At 40.5% G+C, this 13,593-nt stretch overlaps 2 protein-coding genes across 2 annotated transcripts in view; both read right to left on the bottom strand.

Annotated features, from left to right (window-relative positions):
• Positions 1–326: 326 nt before the first annotated feature.
• On the bottom strand, positions 327–8,416 carry grk1a (G protein-coupled receptor kinase 1 a). Its single transcript, XM_069678472.1, has 7 exons — positions 7,715–8,416; positions 7,096–7,223; positions 6,272–6,429; positions 5,378–5,461; positions 4,618–4,742; positions 787–988; positions 327–619 (listed from the first exon to the last, which is right to left on the bottom strand). Exons 1-7 carry the CDS (start codon positions 8,414–8,416, stop codon positions 327–329), a joined length of 1,692 nt encoding a protein of 563 aa, XP_069534573.1.
• Positions 8,417–10,138: 1,722 nt separating this feature from the next.
• The window catches only part of tmco3 (transmembrane and coiled-coil domains 3), a 10,241-nt gene continuing 6,786 nt past the window's right edge, over positions 10,139–13,593 (bottom strand). The window contains exons 14-15 of the mRNA XM_069657840.1: positions 13,518–13,593; positions 10,139–12,416 (exon numbers count right to left, since the gene is read on the bottom strand). The exon at positions 13,518–13,593 is cut by the window's right edge and continues 74 nt beyond it. Coding sequence (XP_069513941.1) covers positions 12,303–12,416; positions 13,518–13,593 — 190 coding nt within the window. The 3' untranslated portion in view covers positions 10,139–12,302. The remainder of the gene's footprint in view (positions 12,417–13,517) is intronic.

The raw sequence follows: 13,593 nt of genomic DNA on the forward strand, positions 1-13,593 counted from the left end.
GGTTGCAATCAGGAACCTTCTAGCTGTGAGGTGACAGTGCTAACCACTGCACTACCATGCATATTAGTCAAATATTAAATAACATGACAGATACCTTTGCAGGCATAGTAGCTAATAAATGGTCAAAAAGTGCTGAAAAATGTGCATCTCATAATCTATTAAAACATCTATTAGAGAAAATATTTTTTTCAAGTCATCTCCATCTGTACAGTAATCTTGCACAATTTACTCCAATAAATAAAGTTGTTTTTACTCATTAACAAAGAGTTCACACAAAATCATCCATCAACAGCAGGAGCTCTGCTATGTTTCAGTGGTCTAGTCTCTCATGACAGCGTGCAGGTGGAGGACCTGGATGGCTGCTTCAGGATGGATTCACGTCGCAGGTCGTTGGGTAAAGCACCGCCAGGTCCCCAGACCGTGAGCTCGCCGTAGATCCCCGTCTCGATCATCTCCTCCTGCCAGGGGATGGAGATGGTCCCCGAGGCAAACTCATCAAAAAACTCCCTGTCCTTGTCTTCCAGCTGCACACCTTTAACCGTGGAGAAGGCCCCGACGTCACCGACGTCCTTGGCGTAAACTGTCTTTGAGTCTGGCATGAAAGGGGGAGTAAGGATCCCTGAGGAGACACATGGATAGGATAGGGATAAAAACTAAATTTTTGACCACAAATTAAATAAAAGTAAATATAACTGAAGTCACAGGTGTGTGTATTGGTGTAGTGAAACAGTGACAGGTTACAACTGGGTAACTCTGATTAGACATTTCTCTCCGTACAAAACAGACCTGCATCCAGTTTCCTCCAGTTGATCTCCCTGAAGAACAGATGCTCCCTGAGCTCGTCACACGATCCGTTCTTGAATCCGAGCCTCCTGTCGACCTCTTTGAACAGCAGACCCTCGCAGATGGACCGAGCGCTCTCACTGAACTGCTCTGGATAAATCACTGGATCATTCAGGATGCGCTTCTTTATCACTTTGTTCTCCACCTTTAGACAACACATACTGTCAGTCAAACTTTAAAACACATTCAGGAAAATTCAGACCTTATTCTAACTAATCCTTTATCTGCAGGACATGGAGGTTTGATTACATGCCCAATCCTCCCCAGGATATCACTATGAATACTCTAGAAACATTTTTAATGTTATTACTTAATGTGTGAATATCTAATAAAATCCATAAGGCAGGATCAAAGATTGTATATTCAAAGTCTTTAAAGTTAAAAGCTGTACCTAAAAGTACATCTACTGAAGCACTGTACAGACTTTAATATTTTCTGAAGTACTTGTTCTTGACATGAGCACTTATGTTAACTTATCTTAACTTCATGCAACATTATACTTGGAAATGTACTTAAAGCTTTAAAGGTACATTCAAAACCTCCTCCTTTCTAGGAGCCTTTACAGTTTTCCTTTTAATGTTTAGGGCGGCACAAGTTTGTTGGTAAGAATCAGTGTTTGGTGTGTCCCTTCTGGGCTGCTGTTGAAACATAGCAGACTCCTTGTAGGAGGACCCAATCCCTCTGTAGATATGAAAGAGCATATTCTAAGGTAACAAAATTAAACATGAATGAGCTATCCTCTATGTGAGTGACTCTACAGGTGAACATAATAGATAACCAGGGGATTGATTTAACTCTCATGAAGCCAGCAACAGGTCAAGTCAAATGGAAAATAAAAAATAGAATGTGGCTTCGAATACTACAAATAATTTGCGTCCCACTTTCTAAATAAATGCCATCATGCCATCCAAGCTCTCACCTGGGACATAGGTGATTAAATATGTACATAATATTTTTGAGTGAGACTCAAAAATAAAACATGAGAAAGTAGAAGAGGGTCGAATGGGCTTCTGTAATATTTGGTTTTCAATTTAATGTCACAAGTTTCATAAATTAAAACTTAATAGAAAGTACAATTAAAGTGTGGAAGTAAGAAATAACCATCTAGAAAGAGTTTAAGTCTACATGTGATGTGCTTCTCACAAAAATCATTGACATATGAGATTAATTGAAATCAATTGATTACAAAGCCTATAATTAATTACATTCATTTTCTTAATCACCTGACAGCAATAGTTTTTGATATGATGTGCTCATGCGTACATACCTGGGTGGTACAACAAACCCTCTACCCCGCAGCTGAAAAAAATCCTAGAGGAAACACTGCTTTCCCATGCGCCATTGTTGTGTTGACAGTTGCCATGACAACGCGGACAGGCGGACCCCGGCAGGTGTCAATCAGGGATCTGCCACGCCTACACAATCCTGAGAAATGGTCTGAACAGCCAAATGATTTGTTGATTTTCAGCAAGATTTTCTAGTAGTTCTAAACATTTATTCTCACTGAGATTTTTGTGGATACTTTATGACACACTCAACTCTGATATCATATATGCATTTTTGCTATTTAAAGCCGAGTTTCCAGGGCCTTTAACCTAATTGACGCGTCATCTTCCGGGTGGCACGGAATGTTGTAGTGATGGAGTCCACAAAGGCAGTGCAGGCATCATGCGGTTTATTTTACATGCCATCGAGTCATTTTACAATAAACCCTTCGTTGATCTTGACACTCCATAAGCATGAACGCAAATCAAACAAACGGCCAAGTTAAAACGACAATGACGTCGGTCAAAAACTGTGTGTAACCCCTGGTAGGCTGCTCACCTGCTGGGGGAATGCCTCTTCCTCTGCATATACTTTCACAGCCACCAGAGTATATACGCCCCCTACTGTGGCAACAAGGGAACTACATCATAAGAACACCCATTGCACACACATATATTAATACAAAAATGGCTCGAACAGGCAGTCTGTCGCTCCCAGTCGCTCTGACGTCACATCTTCTCCTGACATCACGATGACGTGGGAGTTCTTTGATGTCTGCTTATATATACTAGGTATAAATGTGGTTTGCAGCGCTACACTTAAGTGCTACACTTACATGCTCTTCCACATTTGTGCAGTTTTGTTAGATTTCATAACCATCTTTGGATATAACTGGAAGTACTTTTTTTTTCAAACTCAGACTGTCTGCCAACATGTCATTCTTCACGTCCATCCTAACAGCTGTTAGTGGCTTTGTCAGGTCTGGTCTGGGACTTAATCGCAACACATCACCTCCCCAGCCACAGATAGACCTGACACCAGTCAGAAATTTGGGTCTCGCGTTGCTGCGTCAGGATGCCCTTCGCCGCAGAAACTTGACTTCTGCTGAGGCTTGGACTCGGCAGATAGACATTTTCAGCTACATCTCCTGGATTCAGAGTGTTCAGTCTGGTAGTGGGAGGCATGAACCTCTTCCTCTCGCTCCCTCCTCATCTGTAGATCAGCGTCCCACTATGCCTGTGAATGAGCCAGCCTTGGGACATAACGAAACTCTTGAGCCAGACACACCACAGCCTGCTGGCAGCAGATAAGGATAGATTGCATTTTATTTTATGATTTTCTTTTTGCGCTTGACTTTCGGAGCTGCACTTCTTTTAACCTTTATTTGCATTACAGTTTGTTTTTAAGAGATACACCACATATTGAAATGGCCCTGGCAACACCTGCAACCTGTTTAGTTTTAGCCCTGGCAGTTGGCTGCAATCAATTTAGCCTTTGTTTCATTGTTATTGTGATTCTTTACGAACCTGGCTTGCAAAACAGGTGGTAAGAAGAGGCAGAACAAATCATCCCCTTTGTCCCTTTCTCCACTTATCTGTGTGGGTTTACCCCGGGTGCTCCGGTTTCCTCCCACAGTTTTAATGAAAAAAAAACAAACAAACAAGTATGCCTGGGTGCTGGACAAACTGAAGGCTGAGCGTGAGTGTGGTATCCCCATTGACATCGCTCTGTGGAAGTTTGAGACCAGCAGGTACTACGTGACCATCATTGATGCCCCTGGACACAGGGACTTGATCAAGAACATGATCACTGGTACATCTCAGGCTGACTGCTCTGTGCTGATCGTTGCTGCAGGTGTTGGTGTGTTTGAGGCTGGTATTTCAAAGAATGACCAGACCTGTGAGCATGCCCTGCTGGCCTTCACCCTCGGTGTGAAGCAGCTCATCGTTGGAGTCAACAAGATGAGAAGAATGCAGGTTATGCCCCTGTGCTGGATTGCCACACCGCTCACATTGCCTGCAAGTTCAACGAGCTCATCGAGAAGATCGATCGTCGTTCTGGCAAGAAGCTTAAGGACAGCCCCAAGTTTGTCAAGTCTGGAGACGCCGCCATCGTCAAAATGACCCCACAGAAGCCCATGGTTGTGGAGGCCTTCTCCAGCTACTGACTCACTGACCAGGGAGGCAGGCAGGTGGGGGAAAAGAAACGGGGAGGACGTATAACACTTACCACCCAGTTTCCAAGTTCTACTGACAATATTTCTTTAGCAAAATCTGAAGTTTAGAACTTTTAAGTGTTATTAAAGAGACCTGAGAACATTAACTTAAGTAAAGGACATGAGTGTTTCTTCCACCACTGTCAAAACATGAGTTTCATATTCGCAGCAGTCCCCAGATCAGGCCACAAGAGGGCAAAGATGAGCCATCCAATCTCCAATCACTGCTCCTGTATTTTCACACAGGTTGCATGAAAATGGAGCCAAAAATGAGTCATACAAAGTGTATTTACCTTCTCTCCTCTGGTCCTGAAGGGTCCCTTGGCAGCCATAAACTCGTACAGCGTGACCCCAAGAGTGAAATAATCCACAGAGTAGTCGTAGCCCTCTCCTCTCAGCAGCTCTGGAGCCATGAAACCTGCAGGAGACAGAAAAGAGGAACCTTTCAGTTCAAGAGTGGAGCTTGTGATAAGACTGAAGGATCGATTTCTAATTTAAACTGCTGAACAATATCTAAAATATATTCTTTTAAGACTTCTTGAGTCAGTTGGTCTTTACAAATACTGTATATGTTTAAAGAGTCCAGTCATCAGAGAAGCTCACAATACAGTATACTACTAAAATGTACATTTTGTCATTCCACTCACTTAAAGGGTGACTATTTTTTGTTACCTCCAAAACATATTTTGTGTTATCGTCCTCCATTAAGGTCAAACTTTCCTTCCACAGATTTCTCAACACAGCCAGCTAAAGTCTGTAAATCTGCTCAAGACACCATGCAGTACATTATATATATCCCACATATATTCCTAACTGTTCCTAACTGACTGTATTTCTGCTGATATCAACATGGATTATATCTTGTCAGTGTAGCATCATTGCAGTCCAGTCATTCAGGTAACACTGTTTGGATAATGGGACATGGGACAAAGTAAATGTCATACTTTAATCACAGAGTGAAGAAGATAAATACTGAGGAGCTGTGGGTTTTCTGGGTGTGATCACAGATCCTGGTGTTAAAGACTAGGTACATTTAGTTTTGTTGGCCTGTACCTGGAGTCCCAGCGTAGCCCTTTGTTTTCACCTGATCATCAGCCAGCTCCACAGCCAGACCCAGGTCAGAGATACGGACGTTACCTGTGAGAACAAACACCAGGGGATGTCAAGAGCTGTGCATGTCACAGATACCTGCAGACGACTGTGAGGCTATATTTTTAATGTCAGCTTGGCTGTAAGTAAAATCACAAACGGCTGTATTATATTTTGAGTGCATAAGGGAGTTTGGATGAAATTCAATTGATTTAAGGAACAGTTTTACATTTGGCTTTTCTGACAAGCATTAGGTGTTTAAAAATTAGAATACTTTTATGTCTGTACGGTTAATATAAGGTTGAAGGCAGGAAACGGTTAGCTAAGCGTAAGTTATCATTCAGACTGTAAGACGGCTAGCCTGGCAACAACTTGTTAATGTTACACTTTGATTTTTGTACGGATAAAACAAACAAGATATAACTTAGAAATCTGTGAGGTTTTGTCAACTTCAGTGGCAGGCAAGCTATTTCCCCTGTGTTTTACATTTAGCTATGCTAACCTTTTCCTGGCTAAATCAGGAAACATAATTTAAACAGACATGAGGGAGGTACCAATCTTTTGATCTACCTTTATGCAAGAATGCAAATGAGCGTTTATGTCAAAATGAACAACTTTGTTTTATTGAGTTGTACATTTATTTAAGTTCCCCATAATCCACCCTCAGATGAACCAGTATGGTCTGTTGAAAGTACATATTACCCACAATTACCTCTAGTCACATTACAGCCCAACAGCATTTTGACTGAACTTAAATCTAATATAATTAAATAAATACATAAATAATGTGTGCACTTTAGGCCCAAATATCAAATAAAAGACAGAAATATGTCCTTTGCATAGAATTGAGTGTCTGACCTTGGTTATCCAGCAGCACGTTCTCTGGTTTGAGGTCTCTGTAGATGATCCTCTTCTGATGGAGGTGCTCCAGACCCTGGATGATCTGAGCAGCGTAGTAACAGGCCCGCGACTCATCTAACCCTGGATTGTCCTCATCAACATTATAAATGTGATACCTGGAGGTACAAGAGAGTAGAGTGTACGGTAGACGTCTATTCTCTAAACACATTGTGAATGTTAAGTCTTATACTACTACAACAGGTAACAGGCAGTGATGATCCATTATCCCTTATCTGATTCTACTTGCAGTGCTGAAACAAACTAAGCACATTTAGTCAAGTCCTGTAAGTAAACATTAGATTTCATGACACTTTAACTTTGGGTGTTCCAATTTTATTCCTCTTGAGTCTTCTTCTTCTCTACATCTCAGAGTCAGTTACTGTAAGATATTTCATACACTTCCTGTCCAGTGAAATCTATGCATCTTCAGATGAGGGGATTTTGAGTGTTTCTGATGTATTTACAAGTCCTTTAAACCACAGCATCATATTCTATAAAATCATTCTAATGCAACAAAATGTTGCATCAGTACCCATACTTAATTTCATGTTCTGAATAATTCTTCCACCACAATATGTTTGACATTACATTTACAAGGCATTGCATAATACCTGTAAAAATTTTGTACAATTCTTAACATCGGGTTGCAAAGTGTCAAAATGATATCCCTTTGGCTTTCCTTATAGGATGAAGATGTATATAATATACAATAATAATATATAATAATATATAAGACATTTTTTAGTCAGCATGTCAGTACGTGAGCGACGATGATATCTAACCTCAGGTCTCCACCGTTCATGATGGTCATGACTAGACACAGCTCTGTTTTTGACTGGAAGGCATAGGCCAAAGAGACAATGAATCTGCTGTGGACTCGAGCCAGGACCCTCTTCTCCACCATCGCCCCCTACAGGACACAGACGGACAGCAGCTAGAAGTCCAAATTTACTCGTACAGTGTTTCTCTGATACAGCAGATCACGGTCAGTAAATAGTCTGGAGAGTTTCATAGAGAACATATTTTAGAGGTTTTGTTTTAATCTAGGAAACCAAATCTATTGCCTTTGTTGTGTTGTTGTTTTTTGGTGCCATTTGTCTTTTTTTTACGAGAAGGATCATCGAAAAACAATCGGCTTGATTTTCTTGAAACTTGGTTACAGGGTTTAGCCTGGGCTGTGGATCTGACTCATGAACAAGCAATAATATTGCCCATATTTCAAGTGTCTAGGCCATGGTGAAGGCCTTTGCTCTATTAAGTGTCTAAAAGTGTTTTGGCACTGTATAAGGAGATCATAATGTTCTAATGCTGAGGACACTAATCATACAAAGGTGAATAACACTGTCTGTATCACTCCGTCTAATTACTGTCTGATGTTGGACTGATGATTGGATTCCTCACCTCATAGCCTTTTCTCTTCTTCAGCCTCTTCTTGTTGAGCTTTTTGCAGGCGTACAGTTTCCCTGTGGCCTTCATCTGACAGGCCGACACCTCCCCAAAACCCCCCTTACCCAGGACACGAAAATCCAAAAACCAATCCTCTCCTACGGGCTGCATCTCCAGCCACTTCCACTGCAGAAACCTTTTCATGTACATACTCTCCAGGAAGAAAGTGTAGGGCACTTCCTGGAGAAAGTCCATCACATGGTCCATGGTGTCATTGAAGAGGTCCTCCCCGGCCTCTTTGTGTTTCTCTTTGACCTTTGTGATGCCGTTTTCAGGCAGGAAGGGGCAGAAATACTTGGCGCCAGGCTCCATGTACCTGGACAAGATCTTGCTGGCTTTCTTGACTTGATCTTCATCCTCAGCCATGTTGTATTCCTCTATGTCCTTCCATAGGCGACAGGTGCCTTTATACTCATTCTTGGAATCCAGAAACTCCTGGAAGAGACGTTTCCCGATGGGCTGCTCCACACAGGCCGACTTAAAGCCCAGGTCTAAAGTCTCCCGCAGGCCTTCACACACTGTGATGTGAGGCAGCTTCAGGCGGGAGTGGAACTTCTTGTCTCGGTTGGATGCAGGGTTGGCAGTCCCATCGAAGCTCCCGCGGGCTGATATGTAGGCAGAGTTGGCCACCACTGTCGTCAGGCCGCCAATATCCATGGTGAAACAATCAAAGAGGGAGGAGGAGGGGCGGGGAAATGTAATGCAAAAAAAGTAGAAAGGAAAAATGTAAATCTGACCTCCTGCTTGCTGCAAATAGCGACAGTGTTTCCATCAATCGCTAAACCTTAGAGTCCCTTCTCGTCCTCTAACACGCATGCAGACGGACAGGCAGATCTACCTGACTCATCGCCTCTCCCCAACGGGATTTATCCTCTATGTAGGCTAACTCTGTAATGCTTTATCCTTTGCTAACCCACGTGCACGCTGCAGAAGACAAGAGGGGAACACAGTATGAAACAAAAACTTAATGAAAAGGAGAGACAGAAGAGGAAAAGTGAGAAGGAGAGGAGGGATACATGTGGTATGCATGTAGTGGGTTGGTAATGATAGGAATGCACTGAAGCAGAGAGAGAGAGACTGTGAGGGAAATTAACAGTGTTCACATAAAAATATTATGCTTCAGTGCAGGTCTTACTTATTTTAAACCTGTTTTCTCTATGGGCTTAGAAATAAAGACTTTCTGCTCAAAACAAGAAGATGGCTACAGAAATAACAGATAACTTCTTTGAGATACAAGACATTCTACATTTATTGTGGTTTCCTCTCATAATTCTCTTTAAAACTGTAAGGTAACTAGTTTCAGTTTATTGGTTAACTTTATTTTACCATAAGGTTACTTTTTTTTTTTTAGAGAGAAAAAAACCTATTTTAAACATGTTATGCAAAGTGATTCATGACCTAAAAAAAAATTATGAAATTATATATTTTTGTTGTAGCGTAAACCGGTGCATGCTAACAAACTGTCGTCTCTCTTTTCTTTATAAAAATAATTTAAACACTAAAAATCTGAGGGGGTCAGAGAGAAAAAGTTGGTATTGGTTCAAGGTTTAGGGATGATTTATTTTCTATTTACAACAAAATTCTGATATAAAGCTGTTGCATGACCAGTACACCTCCAAGAAATCGATTCAGGTATAGTCTGTACACTCTTTGTACCTGGTTACCGTCCACCCCCACTAATAGGATGATCTTGACCGTGGCTACGAGGTTTCTCATAAATCTGCTGACTGCAGAGCTTGTGGGTTTAGTCAGTACAGGTTAGCTCACATGCATGCTCACAAACACACACAGACGTGTGTCGGCCAGACTTCATTTCCATGAAAAAGCATATTGTGCTGAGTAGTTATAGCAATTTTTTTTTTAAATTATAGTAATTTGAACACAGGTGGTGTGAAGAGGAGAAGATAATTCAGATTCCTGCAAAAGCCACCAAATACAATCAATCAGACAGTAGATGTGTTTAGTAGCAGGGTTGGGAAGTGGTCACTAGATGATTCAATTCAAATTTGCATTTTCCCAATATTTTGTATGTGAAATACTGAATACATAACCCTCTTTGGACCTTTTTAAATCATTTAAAGGAAACAATCTACAAAGAAATGTCACTCTTTGTTTGAACAGTTCATGTCTGTGCCTAAAGTGGAGTTAAGAGAGGAGGAAAATATGTAGGGAGGAATATTGTATGTACTGAATGTTTGTGAAAGTCGAAACAGAGAGCAGTTAGATGAATCCATGCTGTTGGATCTTTAAAGTCTTGACTAAAGGACCTACTCTGAATCTAAAATATTTAAAAGAATGAAGACAGTTGTTATTATGTTATTATGGAAAAAGACAGTTTGATATCGTTAGTGTACGGTCTAGTTTTATTGCAATTAGACACATAAAGTATTGCATCCTAAGATTATTAGTGTAAAACCAAGACAACTTCATTTTGTCAGTGTATTTTTAATAAATAAATGAACTAATTCAACAGTTTTAAAACACATGAACATTTGGATGAAACGTTTCTTTGTGCCCGGGAGCCTCAGTCATGGCCACCCAAAAGGAAATATGTAAACTCATCCTCTACAGAAAGTAAATAAAACATCCCTTAGAGTTTACATACTGCAGGAAGAAGAATAGTAAACATAAAAAAGTATAAAACGTACGTAGCTACATACATTTAGAGTGCACAATATGAAAGATAAGTCAAAGGTGAGAACAGCTTGAGATGCTCTCTCTCAGTGAGATCACACTCCTCAGTCTCTTTTAGTGCAGAGCAGGCACGTCAGTTTAACATTCAATGGTAACTAGTGCAGGATTTTCAGTAAGTAAAATTTTGTGATCTAATATTTCATTATCTCCATTTTCTACTTCATACTAATGTGTATAGTATTGTTTATACAACAATCTGACAATAATGGAGAGCACTAAAAGACAGCTAAATAAAGACCTCTATAGTCTTTGTAACAGGAATAATTGTAGAGTTTAGGTTAGGTGTAATCACAGCTAAATTCACAGTAGAATTATCATTACAATAAACGACAAGTGCCTTCTATAATACAGCAGATATAAGGTTCACCCTTCAGTAAGAACCCAGATCTGCCATTTGCAATCACCTACATTTGAAGGTAAAAGTCAGAGTTGGTTTAGTGAGATGGTGAAATATAGTGAAAATGAGTCTGTTTTTAATTATTTAAAAACCCTCTGAGACCCAGACATCCCCAGAATCAGCACAACTTCAGCTAACTGTATGTCACTCAATAGAGTTCACTACACTATAATAGGGGATATCAGCCTATAAAATAACAAACAAACAAAAAACGGAACTTACATTTTTGCATATATTATTGAAAACCACATACTCGAAAACAAAAAAACTCGATGCTGAAAATTGCACACGTGTGTAAGGATTCTTCTAGAAGTGATTTGAAGCTTCTACTGCTCATGAGTTATGCCCAGAGTTATGCAGAAATGTCGGATATCGTCCACATCTCCTCCGTCAAAAATCAGCTGCAAAGCCTCAGCTGTGTTATACCTCTTCTTTACCATTTCTTTTCATCTTTTTATATAAAAACTAAACTTCGGAAACTTATCTCTTCTCTGTTTTCTCTCCTGTCTCTCTCTGTCGTCTCGCTTTGCTCTGGTACTCCTGCATTTTCGCCTCTGTATCACTGAATAAAACACAGGCTGATGGCACCTACTGGAGCCAATCAAAGTGTCCGATTCGGAAAAGTGACTTTCTACATCAGCAACAAAGATGCTGATGACCACTGATCTATAAACATTCAGAAAGAATGGGCAACGCGCCAGGCAAAGAGAGGAGACTATCCATATTATTTACAACTTTACGCTTTAGTTTACTGATGGAACGAAAATTCACACATGAGCAAGCTCGGGCTCTGTTTCTCTAGTTTATGCCGAAAAAAACACACAAGTCTCTTTGTCAAACAATCGAAGAGTTATGACGCGCTAAAGACAACATGGAATTTGGGCCCGTATATACGGGACCCGTGGGTCTCCGAGGGTTAAAAGAATTCTGTAAGCAAATTATAAAGTTGAACTTTCAGTTTGGTCCCTGTCAATGTTACAGCGAAGAGAAAAACTTGAAGGTGCAGACACAAATAACGTTGACTCTTAACAGAAAACAGAATAAGTTACAGGAAAGCATGTTTTTTCTTCATGATGCATGAGAAAGTTCATTTAAAGCATCAGAATGGAAAGATATTAAGACTTGTGCTTCTCCACTGACCAGGTGAGCAGGTGTGCTTTCTATAAATGACTTTATCAAGCCTGTAAGACGGTTTGATTTTTGCCACAAGGGTGAAAGGGTTCAGTATGCGTGATCAACTAAGACCTAATACAGTGTCAGTGTGTATTAACGCTGTTGAAGGGCAGGGCCGCTCCGTGCTCTGACATGTAGAAAAACAAAGACAATGATATATTATTGTGTCCTTTAACATGAGAGCCTTTCTGAATCCAATTAGCTTCTTGTAATGCTGCTGTTGGCTTTGTTTAGAGAGTTAACCTGGGAACCTTTTGGCCCTGAAGCTGTCTCCTCTGGTCATGTGAGCAATTTCCGTTCGGCCCGGGGGACCAATCTGTGTGTGGTGACTCTCCACAGCACTGGTGCCAGCAGCAAACTGAGGGTGGTGACACTCAGAACCAGCAGGTACACCTGGGTCCAGAGAGATACAGCAACAAAAGAGTCAGAGAAAATGTCACTACTAGATGAAATTATTCATAGGTCTATTAGCCTTAGGTCTATGCATGCATGCATTGACAAGCCTACTTGAAGGACATGGGTTTCCTATGAGGTGTGTGCAGTCGTAGTATAGTTTATTCACTCTCAATGTATCCCCTGATTGGGTAATCCCAGCTACAGTTACATTTACTTTCTTCAAACTTGATGAGCCCGACGGTAGTTGGACTTTTGCTGCACTTTTTTAGTTTATTTCTGTGGAGGGAATATTTTCCTCTTCCTTGCCACCTGCTGGTCCTTTTGGTTGACTATTTTACTGTTGTGTTTTGTGAACATTATACACAGTATGCCGTACTGTGTGTAATGTTTCGTGACGTCTCAGGTTTAAACTGTACCATTTTTCATTAAAGAAATTTGAGTGGTTGAAGGAGGTAGTGGTGGGTCCTAAGGCTAGACCAGTTGAGAATCACTGCTTTAGAATATATTCCATGGTGATCTCTGTGATACTGTATATGTATAAGGTTCAAAAGGTCAATTTATCTAAATTGGAAGTGGTATCTAGATTAAAATCTACATTATAGAGATACTCTAAGATGTCTGTTTCTTCTCTGATGAATAAAAGAAGTTGGTGTCGCTCACAGCTTAAAAAAAAATTGAAAAAGTCAAAGCAACACTGTTTTGTAAACAGTTTTTTCGAGTAAGGGGACAAATTTGTTGTTATTTCAAAACCTGAACACATAAACGAAAGTACCTGCAGACTGGAAACTTTAAGAGATGAACAAGAATTGGAGGGTTCTCTACTTGTCATCTCAATCAAAGCTCTTAATTTTTCATTTTCTGCAGCTTTTGTCCAAAATCTAATTCCCACTTTTATCTCATCGCAGAAATGTCACTGTAAGTAAAAAGAGTCCCCCTGTATCACTTAGAATTTGAAGTCATCTGATTGTATCTCAAGCTAGGACCAGACTTTATCTTGGACTTTAACATTTACTTATACCCAAAATGTACTTTCACCTCTGTGTCAAAATCCTCCATGGAAAGCTACAGTTAAAAATCTTATATTCAGTCGTCACTGACCTCTCTGGAGATGATGCCAGCCCGACGTGCTCGGCTGCCCAGGACGAAGGAGAACTCACTGACCTGAGCCAGACCA

The sequence above is a fragment of the Semicossyphus pulcher genome, unplaced genomic scaffold (assembly GCF_022749685.1).
Source record: "Semicossyphus pulcher isolate SPU_LCO1_2020_fin unplaced genomic scaffold, fSemPul1.0.p SCAF_1, whole genome shotgun sequence".
NCBI classification, from domain to species: domain Eukaryota; kingdom Metazoa; phylum Chordata; class Actinopteri; order Labriformes; family Labridae; genus Semicossyphus; species Semicossyphus pulcher.